At 42.7% G+C, this 17,813-nt stretch overlaps 2 protein-coding genes across 5 annotated transcripts; one reads left to right on the forward strand and one right to left on the reverse strand.

The window, feature by feature from the left end:
* Positions 1–63: 63 nt before the first annotated feature.
* LOC129361865 (dynein, cytoplasmic 1, intermediate chain 2a-like) lies at positions 64–6,946 on the forward strand. Of its 4 annotated transcripts, none has more exons than XM_055033031.1 (17): positions 64–192; positions 1,091–1,199; positions 1,294–1,417; positions 1,878–2,013; positions 2,377–2,439; positions 2,660–2,787; positions 2,869–2,958; positions 3,682–3,844; positions 3,930–4,029; positions 4,380–4,505; positions 4,597–4,743; positions 4,823–4,936; positions 5,021–5,154; positions 5,247–5,391; positions 5,479–5,619; positions 5,775–5,900; positions 6,035–6,946. In XM_055033031.1, the coding sequence occupies exons 2-17, from the start codon at positions 1,092–1,094 to the stop codon at positions 6,134–6,136; spliced, it is 1,947 nt and encodes a 648-aa protein (XP_054889006.1). In that variant the 5' UTR covers positions 64–192; position 1,091; the 3' UTR covers positions 6,137–6,946. The 4 variants fall into 4 exon arrangements, with proteins under 4 accessions (XP_054889006.1, XP_054889007.1, XP_054889009.1 ...); XM_055033032.1 differs by having other exon boundaries at positions 1,929–2,013; XM_055033034.1 differs by lacking the exon at positions 2,377–2,439.
* A 771-nt stretch (positions 6,947–7,717) lies between these two features.
* On the reverse strand, positions 7,718–17,765 carry LOC129361864 (electrogenic aspartate/glutamate antiporter SLC25A12, mitochondrial-like). The gene is made up of 18 exons (XM_055033030.1): positions 17,710–17,765; positions 17,011–17,064; positions 15,625–15,770; positions 15,166–15,281; positions 14,033–14,172; positions 13,778–13,924; positions 12,811–12,949; positions 12,602–12,695; positions 12,365–12,449; positions 11,754–11,835; positions 11,511–11,669; positions 11,280–11,332; positions 10,799–10,879; positions 10,297–10,437; positions 10,034–10,172; positions 9,620–9,778; positions 9,444–9,534; positions 7,718–8,720 (listed from the first exon to the last, which is right to left on the reverse strand). The coding sequence occupies exons 1-18, from the start codon at positions 17,719–17,721 to the stop codon at positions 8,507–8,509; spliced, it is 2,052 nt and encodes a 683-aa protein (XP_054889005.1). The 5' UTR covers positions 17,722–17,765; the 3' UTR covers positions 7,718–8,506.
* Positions 17,766–17,813: the final 48 nt, after the last annotated feature.

Genomic DNA, 17,813 nt, shown 5'->3' on the forward strand with positions numbered 1-17,813 from the left:
TGTCTTCCCTCCACCAGCAGAGGGCGGTAATTCTCTCCTGCCGTTTTGCGTTCAACCGCTAAAGACGACGATCGACGCAGCCTCTTCCAGCATCATCATCTCCACCCTCCATCATCTTTTTCTTGGGATCAAGCGGCCACAAAACTGGATTCTTTCTCCGCCGCGGCAGCCGAACCTAACTTCCGACGCCAGGTATCGACTCAGTCCCTCCTAATTGTGGCCTTTCATCCCGTTGGTCCGGGGACAGAGAGCAGTAAAGCTGTCCCGGAGCTTTGCTGCCGTTGCGGTCGGTATTGTGACGGTAGGCCCGCAGCCGGGGCTGCCCTGGAGATTAGCATGTTAGCACGGCTAGCTGTCCGGCTTTGAGGTGTAGCCGCCGGCTGGATCACGAACACATTCGCCCCGCGAAGCAGAGATTGCGATAAAACGTGACTCGAATCGGCGTGTTATTGCGAAGAGATACAATAAATAACAGTAACTCACAGCTGATTTGCCTCCGGTGTTGTTGAGCGGTGGGTTGAGTGAGTTCAGCATGTTAAACATTAACACCAGCAGGGTTGAACTTTAATGACATGATTATTTGTGGATGTTATTAAGTTGTTTGAGAGGCTGCCGATTTTTTGATCATCACAGCATATTGTACTGACTACATTTCTTATAAAAGTAACACAGCCCTGGTTGTTCTGTGGTGTTAATAAAGCAGATAAAGAGGATATTGTTTCCAACTGCAGGCAGCTTTCTCCACATGTTACCAGTGTGACAGGCCCAGGGCTACATGTACTTACTTTTTTTTTTTTTTTTTAAAAAGAGGAAAAACTGGAACAATGACATAAGACATTTGTATACTGGAAAAAATGATTGCGATAAAAATTAAAATACCATCAAATGTTTTGAATCTCTGCCTTCATGCTTATTTTATGTTTGATCTCTTTTGTGTATTTATATGTTTGGACATCACAATATCTGTTGATGACTCTTTTTTTTTTTTTTTTTACATTTTTTTACTAATGTGTGATACATTCCTAAGAAGCAGTCATAAACTGCAAATGACAATTGTGTCATTTGCTGACGGCCTTTCCCTCGTCCACAGCATGTCTGACAAGAGTGAGCTGAAGGCTGAGCTGGAGAGGAAGAAGCAACGGATCGCCCAGATCCGCGAGGAAAAGAAGAGGAAAGAAGAGGAGAAAAAAAAGAAGGATGTGAGGGATGCCTCCGTCGGGCTGCTCGTCGTTTTAGGCGGCTGCGTGGTGAGACGTTGGCGTGCTGACGGTGAGCCTGTTCCTTGCTCCGCAGGGAGAATCCAAACGTGGCGCGGACGGAGGGCCGGCCGGCGCCGAAGACTCGGACCTGGAGAGGAAGAGGAGAGAAGCCGAGGCTCTTCTCCAGAGCGTCGGCATCACCCCCGACGTCCCGCACGGTAAATGTGCAGCGTCGTCTCGCTCCTTTACCCCAAGCCATTGTTTAACAGCTCATCTTGTTCTGGTCATTCGCTTGATGACTTTCACAGCGTTTTAATAAAATGTCCGTCTTAATGCTTTTTGTTTTTTGTTTTGCCCAGCTTTGTATCACTCTCATTTGCTCTCCACGACACACACACACACACACACACAAATATGTGCACATGTTATGTGTTTTGCGCATGACACCTTAAAACCTGCCTGCCATTTATTTTCATTCTCTCTTCTCTCCCCTCTGTCTGTCCTCTTGTGTTTTGTCCTCCTTGCTGCATGAAAACTCATCCACTCACCTCCACGCGCACCTGCCCTTCAAACATTCACTGTCTCACTCGCTGTTCTCCCTCCCTCACTCACTCTCTCACTCACTCACTCACCCACCATCCGTTGGTCACATACTGCAAAACGCACACGCGCTCACAGCTCAGCCCCTGAGGGTAGTAACAGAAGATACGTGTCTGTTTCACTACCTAGTCCCCGCCCCCATGTCTCCCTCCAACAAATCAGTGGGCAGCGATGCTGGAAGCCAAGATTCCGGGGATGGAAACGCAGGACCAAGGTGTGTGTGGGAGTCTGTTTGTTTGAGACATAAGAGATTGAATTTGCTGTTTTTATTTTATGTTGTTTTTTTTTACAAGTACCTGCATGGAATTTTATGTGCGCGTGTGTGTGAACTTTGTAATGATACATGAATAAATTCTGACCTTTCTCTATGTCTTCTCACCACCATGCTAATGTTTAATGCCATTTCATTTTTTGTTTCCGGGTCTTTCTCGCTCTGTTTTTGTTTTTTTCTCCCCCCTGTCTTTCCCATCTTTAACATCTGACATGTTTTGGCCCTTCATCTCTGTTTGCGTTTCTCTTGTTTACTTTGTCCTGCGTTTCTCTTTACTAACACCGTCTGGTGATTTGGCTGTATAAGGACTTTGCATTGGGATCCTGACCCCTCCACTCTGCAACTCCACTCCGACTCTGAGCTGATGGGGTACTGCTCCTCCTCTTTCCTTTAGCTCGTCTTCCAACTATTTGTGCTTTCATCTTAGATTTGTCCAAACGTGTTAGCTTTTTGCATCGAATTTGTCTGTATACCATTATTTATGTCCATTCGAGAAAAGATTTAAATTGTAATATATATATACATATATATGTTTTTTTACCTAATTCCAGTCTAATAATGAAAACTTTATTCTATCCCAATTGTCTAGACGTGGAACGGTAAGGCTTGGGATGTCCAAACTCATCCAGGTGGATTTTGTCCCCAAGGAAATGGTGTCCTACTCCAAGGAGACACAGACACCCACAGAGGCGTTGGCTCACACGGATCAGAAAGCGGGTAATTCACCACTGATACGGTGTTTCTATTCTTGTTTCCCTTGACTCAAGTTGATTCACAGCGATCTGCGTCTGTGTCTAGATGAAGAGGAGGATGAGGAGATAAGTGCTCCCCCGCTGACGGAGGACACCCAGGACGAGAAAAATGAGCAGAGTGAGCAGCAGGAGGAAGGTGAGGACGGCCAGTTATCTAGACGTGCAGAAAAAAAATTCGCTGCTGACCAGAATTGGACGATTTTCAGTCTGATCAGGTGTGATCGGTTGACTGCCTGGTCAGAACCTCAAAAATTCAACCTTTTCCGATCAGAGAACTCGCTATATTTTAAGATTTCTGCTGGGTATAAACAAGTCATGAGATGAATCTCAATTTTATGCGCTAATTAGGTTGAGGTTTTTCATAATAGCTCCTGAACTACTATGGTAGCATCTTGATATTCTCCATTAAATAATTCATTGCTTCTTTTTTTATTACTTTTTTATAGAATCGAGGTGTCATTTTATGTAGCAAAACAGAAATTGGTGTTCTGCTTATTAAATTACAAAAACATTCACGTCACCTGTTACTAATAATTCAGTTTTTCCCCTTCATGTAGCTCTTAAATTTCAACCACCAGGGTCTCAAAAGCTACGTCAAAGGAAGCTATTTGATGTAGCTGCTCCTGCTGGAGACTAAGAGAGAGTGAGACTTCTGCAGAAAACTAAAAACCTGAAGGGATTTCAGATTTTTTTTCCTTTTCTGATTTGAACTTTGTGTCTAATTTACATTATTATTAATTGCTACATGTTTGAACCGTTTTTCTCCTAACTGATCTATGACAGCACAATGCGCCGCCTATATATAAAAAAAGAGCTTTTCTGTATTTCCGTCCTGTGACGTTTCTTTTTCCGTGCGCAGACACTCCCAAGGAGCTGACAGAGGAAGAGAAGCTGCAGGTCCTTCATTCTGACGAGTTCTTGTCGTTTTTCGAGCGCGGCAGCCGAATCGTGGAGCGAGCTCTGGCCGAGCAGGTGGACGTCTGCTTCGACTACAGCGGGAGGGATCTGGAGGATAAGGAAGGGTGAGGCATGTGGGCAAAGCAGATTCACAGATATCGAACGCTAGTTTTGTTGGAATCAACATTGTATGTTTCCTGTCCTTTTTAGTGACTTGCAGACAGGAGCGAAACTGGTTCAGAACAGGCAGTTTGCAGACGAGCGCTGGACCAAGAACCGAGTGGTGACCTGCCTCGACTGGTCTCCTCAGGTGGGATGAATTCAGACAAATCACCTGCGACAGGATTATAAGTGCTCAAACTGTGAAGGAGACTTTCCATTGGTGTATTTTTTACCAATAAATATACAGTAGGCTAGGGCTGGGCGATATGGACCTTGCATGGCACAGCAATCAGAGCCCCATAAACACAAATACTGCTCTTGAAAAACAAAGCAAGAGTTTAATTTGTTTAGCAGAAAACCCGGACCAGTAATTTGAAATGTACCTTGACGCTTGAAGGAAACTGTTTCACGTCAGAACAGACAGAACGCTCAGTCGGCTTTGGAAGAGAACTTGTTTGGTCTCGCTTTGACGTCTTCCCCCTGCTCTGATCGTCTCAGTACCCAGAGTTGCTGGTTGCCTCGTATAACAACAACGAGGACGCTCCACATGAGCCGGACGGCGTGGCTCTAGTCTGGAACATGAAGTACAAGAAGGCCACGCCTGAGTACATCTTCCACTGCCAGGTAACCAGCGAAGTGCTCCGCGTGCTCTATGAAGAGTTCCTACAGTCTGAAAAGAAGAACGTGTTTGGAGATTCTTTTGCCTTGCCTACAGTCCGAGGTGATGTCGGCTGGTTTCGCCAAGTTTCACCCTAACCTGGTGGTGGGCGGGACTTATTCCGGACAGATAGTCCTGTGGGACAACAGGAGCAACAAACGCACGCCCGTTCAAAGAACTCCCCTGTCCGCGTCGGCGCACACGGTAAGGCACCGCAGCGCACCTCCCTCTGCCTCTTCAAATCTGAATCACTTTGGTTGAAGGTTTCGTGTATTTTGTTCAGCACCCGGTCTACTGCGTGAACGTCGTCGGAACCCAGAACGCTCACAACCTGATCAGCATTTCCACCGACGGCAAGATGTGCTCCTGGAGTCTGGACATGCTCTCCCAGCCGCAGGTTTGCTGCGTTCGCATTCTCGACTGCAGAGATGCCATCGGGGGTGGGGGGTCTGGTCTAAAGCTGCCCGTTTCTGGCCCACAGGACAGCCTGGAGCTGGTGTTCAAACAGAGCAAGGCGGTGGCCGTGACGTCCATGGCGTTTCCTCTGGGGGATGTAAATAACTTTGTGGTGGGCAGCGAGGATGGCTCGGTCTACACCGCCTGTCGTCACGGCAGGTCAGGCCTTCAGAAAAGTAGTTTTTTTTATGAGCGACCGACGTTTCAGTAAGGCTTTGTTAAGTCGTTAACTCTTCTTGCGTGTGCTGCAGTAAGGCGGGCATTACAGAGGTGTTTGAAGGCCACCATGGTCCTGTGACTGGACTGAGCTGCCACAGTGCTGCAGGACCTGTCGATTTCTCTCATCTCTTCATCTCCTCCTCTTTTGACTGGACCATCAAACTGTGGAGCACAAAGGTCAGAAATCCAGCGGTCACAGACGCACTGACTTGTAGGTTTTTGATTTTGCACACAACTAAATTTCTCGTGACTGTTCTGCTGCAGAGCACCCGTCCTTTGTACTCATTCGAGGACAGCTCCGACTATGTTTATGACTCGATGTGGTCTCCGGCGCATCCCGCGCTGTTCGCCTGTGTGGACCTGTCCGGACGGCTGGATCTGTGGAACCTCAACAACGACACCGAAGTACGCGCACAGTGCTCATCCATTTTTGAGCTATGAAACTAGCTGTTTGGCCTTTTAACCCGGTGAATGCATCACAGACACTCGCGCCTGGGATGCAGTGGAATCCGCCTGCGTCGTAGTTCATGCTCCTTAGTGAACGATTGTGCGTGTTTTAGGTTCCGACTGCGAGTGTGTGCGTGGAAGGATCTTCAGCCCTGAACCGTGTGAGATGGTCTCACTCTGGAAAGGAGATCGCCACCGGAGACTCAGACGGACAGGTGCAGGTGTACGACGTAGGGGAGGTGAGTTTGAACTATTTCGAAAAGCCCCTCGCTATTCTGGAAAATCTTTCAGCTTTCACTCGAGAAATCGGTTTTTCATTGAGAACGTCACCCGACCTTCTGTTTTCGCTAAGTTCTTTTCTGTCTTCCAACAGCAAATCTGCGTTCCCAAAGCCGACGAGTGGACGCGTTTCGTCAGGACTCTGGCTGAGATCAATGAGAACAGAGACGAAGCCGAGGAACTGGCTAACGTCTGATCCTGCAACCACTCCCTGCTAACCGTTAATAGATTCCTCTCCAGTATGTTACACATCTATAGCACATTATAAGACACAGCCGGGGAGAGTCGCACCGTCTTCTCCGATTTCCAGCTTTTCCTTCCACCAGAACTTGGGGCCTGAGGAGATGCATCGAGCTAGACAGACAGGAGAGTTTTAGGTAGATTTTAGAGAACAAAGCGTTTAGAGTTCATGTGTAGAGGTTGTAGTTACAAGATGAATTTAGAAAGGCTACTCGAAGGTGATTTTCTAGCTTTGATCACGTCCTCAGGGCTCCAGAAACTACTTTTCTCCTGAGGCCTCGTCCATTATTTTTTTACATATGCAAAACCTTTGTACTTGCACCTTTTTATTACATTTTAGGTGTTTTACATATTTTACAGACACGCTTATGCTGAAGCTGGCTCACTCTTGAAACAGATTTGGAAGTCTGAAAATCTGAGTTGTACATCTGCAGTAGGACAGTGAATGTGCTCACACACATACACACACCAGGCCTGAAGAGTGTCATGATTGCATTCTAACTGCTACTATATTTAATATTTATTACTGTGGCTGCACTTATTTAAATATTTTATTATTCTAAAAATGTTTTTGTACTTGAGGAGTACAGTCTTAAACTCGGCACTACAAGCTTTTAATATGTCGGTAGCTACAATTGTTTCTCTCTGTAACCATGATTAGTGATTAATCCTGTGCTCTTGTACTAAAAAGCAGGAACTGTTTGCTGATTATTCTCTTGGAAGAGAAATGTAAAATATGTTCTTTTAAATGAAGATGTACCACTGAGGTTGGAAGCTTTTATTGTTGTAGGGATGTACCGAGGAATTTTTGTCTGATTTTCAATTTGATCTGCTGATTGGAAAGCCAATAATGTTGCCTGGTTCTGATTACTGAGCAACAGCCTTCAGTGTGGATGCCGTTGCTGAGTGCAGACTCAAAGGTCAAGTGAGGTATTTCTAAAAATGAAACTGGGACAGATTTGAAAATCTATCTGAAGTGTTTTGCACCACACACAGTTGTGACTGTGAAACAGTGAGAGAGCACAACACTTTTAGAAGATAACAGAAAGGCTAAATTACAGACAAGTAGCTTGTCAGTGAAAGCCTGAGGCTGTTTTTAATGTTGACCGCAGGTAAATATGCTACATGAAGTTCTTCCTAATTTCATCTTCACTTTAAAGTGAGAAAATAATTTGTTTTACTGAGACTTTTCACACGGGGTGGCTTCATGTCTGCTCCTCCTATATTTGATTGATTCTGTAAAGAAAGATTAAAATTGGCACCAACAGGGTTATAGCTTTACAAAAACAAAGAATTGGAAGTCAATCAAAAATCTGATTGGTGCATCTTCTGCCTCTTCCTCCTCTATACAGAACCTCAATTTTTATTTCCCCTCATTCATTTAATAATGCAACAGAGCTAGTCTACTGAATTAACCATGTCGGCTGTATTATACATACAGGATGAGTTCTTTCCAAACACTTGCATTGTAATGATATTCCTGAAACAAGAATTGCTCTCCCTTTTTCATTGAAATAAAAGAAAAAAAAGCTCAATATAAAGATAAAACATATGGATTATTTATTTATTTAAAATACAATGAATGAATCGAGATACATTTAATTTATTAATACCTAATTCTCCGCTCGTGATTCTTGTTTCAACAAGAAAACAAAAGGAAAAGCTCTGTACATCAGTAAGAGTGATTCTCAGAGACCAGGACCAAAGGCCCCACCGTTGCCATGGCATTACAGCTGCTGTGTAATGATACAGGCTGATCTTGTAACTTTTCCTCAGTACAGTTATACAATATATACAATATGTAGCCTCCTGTGTGAGGAGTCGCCGTGAGAAAAACCTCACACACTGCACACATCAAATCGGATATATCCTATGCCCACCGCCCAAAAAGAGAAGTCCTACTCATACCGAGTATCAAACAAACAAACAAACAAAAAAAAAACAGAAAAAAAAAGATCATCTACTCATGAGAGACAGAAAGGAGTGCCCAAGGTTCAGCTTTACACAAACGTTTTAAAAGAAGAACACAAAAAGATGGAGTTCCCAGGAGCACACAGACACTGAAGATGCAACACAGTCAGCGCTCCTCTCCTGACGCCGGCCGACTCCCTGGTGGCCTCCAGCCACGCCCGTATCCACGCCCCGCAGGCTGACCGCTGACCACTGGAGCACACCTTCACCCTGGACAGGGCAACAGGCTGGTGGTGTTTGATCCTATGGTAATGGTCCCTAATGTGTGGAGTCGTGTGTGTGTGTGTGCTTTTGTTTGTGTTTATCTACGTGTCTGGCTCCTGGTAGTGGAGAGGCGAAATTAAGCTGCTGGCACTTATGGTGCCTTAGCTGGACCGGAGACAGCTGCCTCTGGGTGATGAATGGAGGCGACGCCAGACGACTTGAATTTGGGGAGGTGGAGGCCGAACTTGTTCTCCACTCCGGCAAAAGTGGCTGCGGCCAGGCGGTAGCCTCCGACGTGTTCAGCGTTGATGGGAGGAAGCTCTAGATTGGGAGACCTGGGCGACGGTTCACTTCCCGTCGGGCGACTGCAAAAAGCAGAGATGATGAGTAGTCACTTTTGCATTCTAACCTATAAATGAGCGACGGAATCAAAATGGAACCGGAGTATCACTTTTCAGTTCACCACAACTTCTGTGTTTGGTCTCCAAAGTCGATACTTTTCCCTGAGTAAAGTTTGAGTTTTCAGTTCAAAATAGGACGACGGGGACTAAAAAAAGTTTATCATGATTATTTATGGGATTTATTGCAGTAATGAATGAATTAAGTATTTTAAAAAATAATCAATAGATTTTATGGCTGTGACCGCATTTCAAGTCTTTCAAAGCGAACCAAAACCAATCGATGGTTGCAAAGCTGGCAAAAAAAAGCAATCCAAAAAACCCTCAGTTTTTCAGTTTGTAGACATCAGTATGCAGTTTATCGCATGAAATACATTTTTATAATGATTTAAGGGATGGGACAGCGCATCGAGTATGAAAATACATATCTTCCCACACTATATTCTTGAAAAATCCTTAAATTAAAAATCCAGATTTTTCCAGGCTGGAATCCTAGTTTATAGTCAAATCTCTGCTTCTGAGGGTGCCCATCAGTAATTAAATGAATTGAAGGGGTAATTGGTAACCCTTTCAAATATATTTTTAAAATTCTAATATTTTTATTCTATTTCTGTCTAATCAGCTTTGTCTCTTTACGAAAATCACACACATTTTTTTTAATTATAGAACAAAAATGTAAAAATAACTTACTGTCCACCAAAATCAACGTAGAACCACCGCTGCAAAAGTTCGTAAGTCACCAGAGTCACACCAAACTGAGGGGAGGACCGACACATTCGAGCTAGAGGAGGAAAAGACACGTTGCATCTTAAGTGGGAAGGAAAGTACAAGAGTGCATGTGTTCAGGTGTAGAGAGAGAAACGCACCTCCTGCTCCCTTCCACAAAGCGCTGAACCCTTCCTCCCTCATAATCTTTCTGAAGCAATCGACAACCCCTGTGTAGGTGGTCTGTCCTGCTCGTGCTGCCACCTGCAGACGCGTCTTAATGACATCAGCAGGTGTAACGAGCGAGGCCGCAGGGATACCTGGGAAACAAAAATATTTTAAAAAATGTGGTTTTTATTGATCTTTTCTCGTTTCTCAACTGTTATCAAGTTTGTTGAGGAAGGGAAGATTTCTGGTAACACATCCGAGCGAACACTAGTTGGCTTTTTTTTTTTTTTATAACCAGCTTTGCTTGACCGGATGAAAGAATTTGTTTCAACATAATCATGAGACATGTTTTCTCAAGCTAAATTTCCACAACACTTAAGTTAACGTAACAACTGTAGTTCTGTTACCTGCGATTGCTCCCGCAGTAAGAAGCTGCAGAGGTCCTAGTCTGCCTTGGTCATCAGCGAACTGAGTCTTAAGGTGAGCGTACGCAGGGAAGTAGATGGCTGAGAAGGGAATGTCCCTTAGGAAGCAAGCTTTAGCACCCTGAACAGACACATTGAGACAAAATGAATGAGGGGAGGTGGAAAAACTGAACGCAAATGCCAGACGGAGAAAATATTAAAAGATCTCTGCTGTCATACAGTGTAATAAGCCTCTTTGCACTGACCTTATACAGGCCGAAGAAGCCAAGGTCTCGGACCACGCTCAAAGCGCTGACTCGAGGCCCAGTGGTGATCTCACCTGCGACCTGCAAGCGAATCTTCACAATCTCCAGAGGGTTGGTGAAGATTACCTGTGAGCCTCCGGCCTGAATTAATGGAGAGTCCAGGGATTATTATTCATTTGATTTAAAAGCAAATGACGAGCTGGGAAGCAGTTCTTTAAAATTAAACTTCACTGAGCTCAAAGGGAAATATTGAATTGAGATGAAAGCTTTACGTTGCCTTCTAAGGTGTGTAAAGCTTAAAGCAAAGTTATCAAAAACAAAGAAAAAAAATACATATTCCCTTGGATACAGACTGAAATGATGCTCTACAAGCAACTTTTTTTTGTATCTACTTATAGTGAAGGATTTTTAAAAAGGTGTCCATAAAAGTTAACGCATCATAAAACTGCAACTTATTCGCTAAGCGCACCTTAAGAAAAACAAAAAACTGTTTGGTACTTACACAACCACCGGCCATAATCTCAGCAAATAAAGGAATTGTGTCGTCTTTCTCTGTGAATTTGTCTCTTACGAAGTCATTCACCTGTGAAAGACAAATAAAAGAACAGAAGATTACACTTTAACCCATTTATTTGACATAAAACGTAATACATAACTGAAGTAAAAGGAAAAGGGTTTATGGTTTTCAAAATCTGAACTGGGATGTGAATTTATATTTAGTAGACCTTGACCTTTTTGTTTTCACCTCACAATAATGTGCTACTGTGCAAAACACAATAGAGTTTCTGATTTTATCAGGACTAAATATGAAAAAGTTAATCATTGAGCAATACCGTCACCATCCTGTTAGTAGAAACAGGATGGAATAAATGTGACGTCTCTCAAAATCTTGATTAAAGGTTCTAAATCTGGTGTATATTATCTTTAGAAGAATATAAATATCTGTCTGAATGTAAGCTTGACGGGGGGGAGCGGACACTCACAGTGAGTTTGATGGCCTTCTCAGGCGCCACACCAATGAGCTGAGGAACCAGACCTGTGGAGTGACAGATGATGCTTAGACCATTACCAAAAACAGTAAAAATAGCAGTGTATGTAAAATTAAAAGGAAATAAAATAAATCAGTAGGTGAGAACATTGAAAGACGAGAACAAGAAGTTGCATGGTGACATTATCTGAAATAAGATGAGGTAATATAAATAAACACTGCCTACCTCTGTAGAAGCCAAAGAAACCTTCGTAGCGGAGAACCTTCTTTGCGCAGTCGAAGCTGTTCTTGTACATCAGCTCTCCGACAAATGATCCAGTGGACCTCTGGTTCTGCATCCGGGTTTTCACCAAGTCAATTGGATACACTGCTGTAGCTCCAGTGGCTTTAGAACACACAGAAACAATTTTTTGGTCAGGCATAACTGATCCTAAAACATATTAGACTGGGTGGTCTGAGGATGACCTACCGCCAGCAATGGAGCCCAGAGTGAACCTGTAGGCTGACTCTGCAACCTGGAGCCACACAGGCCTGGAAGATTCCCCGTGGGTCTGATGGAAATGCAACAGAAATGTGACAAATGTAGATCAACAACTCTGACATTTGAATGACATCTTTTTTGATCGTAATGCACTTTTAAACCCTTTCATGCTCTAAACCGGAATCAAATTCCAGACTACATAAAACACGTCTCAAGTTACCGTAGCATTATCCCACCATACAATACTCACATGAGGTGCGTGCAAATAGGAAACAAAGAGCAAAAAAAAATAAAAAAAGGAAAAGGCTCCCAAAGAAGCATTTAGCAAAACTAAAAAATAAAATTATGTGAGAAACTAATGGGTCTTCCTCTCCAAATAAATTAACTTTTATTTGTCAAAAAATGTTTTTGTTTATGAGCCATCCTGCATGAGCACAGAAGGCCCCAATTACAGGAATACAATAAATATTTTAGTCAATAAAGATGTATGCCTTTAAATGTTGACAAATGTTTTTGCAAATCTAGTAGTATCATTTAATAAAAATAAAAATAATAAAAACAGTGACATCAATCAGAAATGCTTGAACAGTTAACCCCACCTGTTTCTGGGATTCAACCAGGTTGTAGGGGAGACTGCCCTCCTCTAGTGGAGCTATCCTTTCAATGTCGGCCAAGTTCAGACGTCTGAAAAACATTGTGTATTATTTACCTACGTCACAGTAATGCAAATAGTTCAGAATATTTCCTGGAAATTCCAAGAAATTCAGTGATGGTATATTCAGATGCAAATTTGCCAGATTAAATGATAAACTTTGAACGAGTAGAAGAGGTTTTACCCAGAAGCAGAGTGCAGGCCTGATAACTGGTACAGAATATCAATTTCCATAGGAGTAATTTGACCAAACTTGTTGGCGGCATGAACAAATTCCTCTGCAGAAACGGAGAAAGAAGGGAATGAATGACCGCAATCTATGAACAGACTTGTGAATCTGAGGGTGAAAAACAATAGAAAAAAAAACAAAAGAAAAGCAATGCGGTCTCACACCTTTAGTCACTTCCGTGTCCTTCCGCGTGCCGGCCATTGTGCTGTAGATCTTTCGGATCATTTCCATGTTGTTTAGGAGGGAGTTAAAGGCATTGAAGTAGGAGAAGCTGACCATGTGAGCAGTGGAGCCCCCTGCAGCCTGGGGAGAAAAAAAAACAACAAAAAAAAAAACAATACCACATTTAATTTATTCACTTCAAAGAGAGTGAAATGAATCTACCTGTATTAGCCAGTTTAATACTGCACTAGTTAAGCGTTGATCCGTTGCTCCTTTGTTATGCTTAGCTAACATTGTACCTGTTAATCGCGTGTGAAGTCAATCCCAAATATTTTCTTTTAGTTCAAATTCCAAATTTGTTCCAGTCAGATGAAACATTAGTGAACAAAATCCATCTATTCCACGACACACGGCAACAGTGTTAACAATGACTCCACCACAGCGGTCAGAAACTTGTATGCACTTCTGGGTTCAACACCCGTCAACTACCTGCCACCTCTTGGTTCATGTAATGGAGCCGACAGCCCCATCTACTGACCAATAATACACATATTTGGCTCCAATACACCTGATGCATTAATTTTGGGTTCTTGTGAAAAGAACAAAAGAAAAAAAAAAAAAGTTTGGTTTGTTAGTAAGACATGAGGTAAATTGTGTTTTAACGTGTCACAAAATTTCAGGACTGATGGGAGCAAAACTGGGAGACATGTCAGAAGTATTTTCGAAGAACACCCCAAGCTCTGCACAGAACTTAAAAGATGATCACAACAAAAATTTCTCAAGAATCTTAAGAACTTTATCATAAAACCCAAATGAAGAAAAGAAAAAGATTTGCTGAGTGAGAAAATTTGTGATTCTCTGAGGAATAGTCAAAAAAATCTTACTATCAAATTATGGTTTCTGTTTTGACTTTTGTCCATCTGTCTTGTAGCCTTGAATGAAGATATCAGTGTATGCAAAAACACCCACCGAGACAAGGTTCTCCTCCACGAAGGGTGTGAGCATGTGGTGCCGGATTGTGGACATAATGTCACTGAAGTCCAGCGCGGAGATGGCGCCATTCTTCCCCTTGTCCTTCTGGGCAAACGCCTGGCGTGCGTGCTCCAGCTGCAGTTCCTAAAAACCACGTCACAAGGCCGAGCGCAAGAAACGGTCAAAATGTGTAAAAGAAACTGAATACAGACAAGGACCAAAGTTAAAAACAAGTGTGTTCATGCAGCGAACCTGCAGGAACTGGGTGAACTCCAAGTAGCTGAGCTGTTTCTGGCGATTGTTGCCAAAGTGGAGACGGATGAACTCGCAGTCCCAGTTGAAGGGAATGTGGTGGTGCACTGTGGTCTGGCTAAAGATGTCTCGCACATTTTCTACAGCGAAAATACAGGACAGGAATAAAATTCTGCGCGAACAGTGCTCTGCAAAATGACAACTTTTTTACGTTACAAAAAATTAAGAGTTTTTACAATTCCTTCTGACAAAATGGATCATGCTTAATTAGAGTTGACGGAGTGTGTCTGGGAACGTCAATTTTCAAGGCTTCAATAGATTGTCTTTTGTAAGGAAACCTATCTCCACTTTGACTAGACCATTCTGCCTCGCCCATATTGAGGAAAAATATGTTCACAGCATAATGCTGAATATTCCCTAACAAAACTCTTTGACGGCTACCGAACAGCTGGGTGTACACCAACATTAAATTACACAGATTAACTTTGTTCGCCTCTTTCTGCAATAAGTCGCACTGTGTTTTGTGCAGGATTTTACAAAAAGGTACAGGACATAAATTCATAGTTTGTTAAAAAAAAAAAAAGCTGTTTTATTTTTCTTCCACTTTGCTGTTACACAGTGCTTTGTGTTGGTTTATCACATGAAATGCCAGTAAAATACATAGTGGTAGAATGACAAAATGTGAAAAATTCCAAGGTGTATGAACACTTTTGCCAAGGTGTCATTTTCAAATTGAACTATATCTAAATAATGTTGTTAATGCCACAACAAAAAGCCTGTGTGTAACCAGGGAAGTAAATAAAGTAGGAAAGAAACTGGTCATGAGAGTGATTACAAAATTCCTTTCATGTGGCCACTGAGTAATCTGGTTAACAATTCTATGCTGGGTAATGATTTCCACAAATATATAGTCAGGTGAAAATAAAAGTTATAAAGTTTAACATAAGATAAAGGATCACTTCAGATAAAGTCTTTTCAACACCAGATGTTATATTTTCTTTAATGGATACCGACTGAGGAATCTGAAATAATTCCAAGAAAATTTTAAGCAACAGCTTCAGCGATAAGAACAAGCTTAAACCAAAACCACTTTAGCGTCATATCGCATTTTTTGTTAAGTGAAAAACACATACCAAACGAAACAGTGCCGGTTCCAGTCTTATCAAACAACTGGAAGGCGACTATGAAGAGGGCGTCAGGCGCACACAGCACCGATTCAAAGGCAAGAAACTCCTGGAATGAGATCAGCCTACAATTGTGTAGGTTAAACAAAAGGAGCACAAAATCAATTATCTCAATTAAAATGAAAGGCAAAATTGACTGTTGGATCATACAACACTGTCAGAAAAAGAACTCTCCGTTTTCACATGGGCATATTAGCAAAAGAACACGGTTAAACATCATGTTTCAGCCATTAGTTGGACATTATGGTACTGAATATGTATGACATAAGGCCTGCTGCTGAGACACAGGTAGTGCTATCTTATCTCTAAGCATAATTACTGCTACTGACCTGCAAATGTCATAAGAAATGAAGTACTAATGATAAGCTAAGGGTTTTGTGTGTCTGTGCACTGACTGCATCAGCGTACCCGTCCTTTGTGGTGTCGGCTACAGCGGCGATGAGCTGGACCGTTTTGGGGTTGTGGTGAATCCGTGTGTGCAGTCCCAGATACTTCTGGACAAAGTCTTCCGGGGTCATGAACCTATCGCCATCCTTGTCCACTACACTGGCGTACTAACAAAAGAGAAAAGACGAATGACCCCTTTAAGTAATACTCATTTTTATTTATTTATTTTTGGCTCACACACCGAAAAACTGGAGTAGCTACTACAGTATTTGTAGTACGGCACTGACCACATGCGTCTTGGCACATGTGAAGGCGTGCAAACAAATGTGTGCCGATGCTTTCGGCTCAAGCTCCTCGGTTATCTGACCTGTTAATGTCAGCACACTAAAACCTGCTGACCCGCTTAAAGATCACACACCGGGTCACACACGCTCATCATGCAGCACACAGCAGAGCAAGGTGAAGGCACACACAGCAGCACCATGATTACACAGAGAGTCTCATTGCATAAATACCACGAATAGCAATTAAAACCAAAACATGTAAAATTATCTAACTGCTTTTTCTTTTTGAAAGCAATGTTGTTAGAATATGAAAAAAAGCAAAATGCTAAGTTTAAGAAAACGTACTCAATGGACATAACAGCATCTATTCTACTTTTTAGAGAGCAACATAAATGTAACAAGTTAGTTAAGAACTTTCAGGCAGCTGACAGCAACAAGTTGGGAGGGGAAGTGCTCAGACTGCTCATTTTAGGAGTTTTAAAAACAACAATGTTTATGCTGGTGCCGTCATTTGCTGCATATTTTCTGGTAAACAGCAGTTTTAGTTTGACTGCAGTATTTTCATTTCAACATAGTAATGAGAACTGGTGTGGCATGCTTCACTGGCAAGTTTACAATCCAGAATTTTTTTTTTTTTTTTCATTTTGGATAGAGTGCTAACTTGAAGCTATGCTTTGGAGCATTCAAGAACCAGACAGAAACTACTGTCTGAAAGTACTTTACTGCCTTCAAAAGAATAATTTAAAAGTCTTGCAAACTACAAAAAGCACAAATTACATTTTCACTGGAGACTTTCAACTGCTTTGTCTGCAAAAGGAACTTAGTTCAATTCAGTTTATTGATGTAGTGCTAAATTATCATCAATGTCATCTGAATTCATGTACAAAAATCAATCACGTAGCCCTATTTATACCAGTTTGATCAAGGTCTGTTGATCATATAATGCCACCTGGTTAGAAGTTATCTGTTAAAAGGAGCTCAGTAGATTGCAACGTCATTGACTCCAAGGACAACTGATGAAAACTTTTACTCATCTAAGAAAGCCATTTACAAACTGGTAATATGTCGTTTTGCACAACTGATGTTATTTTTTGTAGGAATAAAGACGCGTAAAGCTTTTTACCTTCTGGAAAATGGTCTTCAGCTCATTTGGATCCCCACGTTTGGTAGATTGCACCTACAAGCAAACACACAGAACGAGTAAGCGATCCAACAGTGACAGTGCAGGTCTTCAGGTTCCCAAGCAAGCTGCTGATTCAATCAGGTTTTCACAAGGCGGAAAGATAAACGAGCTAACGCCATTCAGCAAATGTCACAGGAATGTCAAAGCTGCTAAAGAAAGGTGGCTCGTCGTCGCGGAGCTGGAAAAGTTGGAAAAGTTGGGTGGCCAAAATTACATTACACTCCACAGGCAAAGACGTAGAGATGGACAAACCGGGGAGCAAGCTAGCATAGAGGCAATCTGCCACGACGTATTAACATTTACGTCCACGAAATGCGGAACGGAGAGCACGAACAAAAGCCCGACTCCACACAAACACTAGTACATCTGTGGCCAGCCGGGCGGTCATACAAGCGGTTTCTTATTGTTTCCGGCTACTTCTGAATCGTAAATGTCTCACATCAAGGCCAACCGCCGCAGGGACGGCAGTTAGCCCGAGTGATGCTACAGCGTCGGACTGCAGCGGACCAGAGACGCCCACCCCGGACACGACCACGCAGCCGAGCTTCAACAACCCATATGCGGCAAAAAGGTCAGAAAACACGAATAGTCTCGAGAGTAAAAGTGGGGAAATGGATAAAAGACCAATGCCCAAGTCACCTTGACCGCCATGCTGGTTTGACGTCACACGCAGTGGGCGAGCAGCGCAGACGCACCTCAGCCTCAGGTCTGAGGAGGAGAGTGAGGGAGCGACCGCTTAAAAG

The sequence above is a fragment of the Poeciliopsis prolifica genome, unplaced genomic scaffold (genome assembly GCF_027474105.1).
Source record: "Poeciliopsis prolifica strain line A6 unplaced genomic scaffold, Auburn_PproV2 SCAFFOLD008, whole genome shotgun sequence".
Lineage (NCBI taxonomy): Eukaryota > Metazoa > Chordata > Actinopteri > Cyprinodontiformes > Poeciliidae > Poeciliopsis > Poeciliopsis prolifica.

Bases quoted from the DNA above. Each gene is read 5' to 3' on its own strand.
- LOC129361865 (XM_055033031.1), top strand. From the start codon at position 1,092: ATGTCTGACAAGAGTGAGCTGAAGGCTGAGCTGGAGAGGAAGAAGCAA. The intron at 2,959-3,681 runs GTGAGGACGGCC...TTCCGTGCGCAG, and splicing joins GAGTGAGCAGCAGGAGGAAG to ACACTCCCAAGGAGCTGACA. The intron at 4,506-4,596 runs GTAACCAGCGAA...CCTTGCCTACAG, and splicing joins AGTACATCTTCCACTGCCAG to TCCGAGGTGATGTCGGCTGG.
- LOC129361864 (XM_055033030.1), bottom strand. The intron at 12,950-13,777 runs GTGGGTGTTTTT...TTTTCTCCCCAG, and splicing joins TGGAGGAGAACCTTGTCTCG to GCTGCAGGGGGCTCCACTGC. The intron at 11,836-12,364 runs GTGGGGTTAACT...CATTTCCATCAG, and splicing joins TGGTTGAATCCCAGAAACAG to ACCCACGGGGAATCTTCCAG.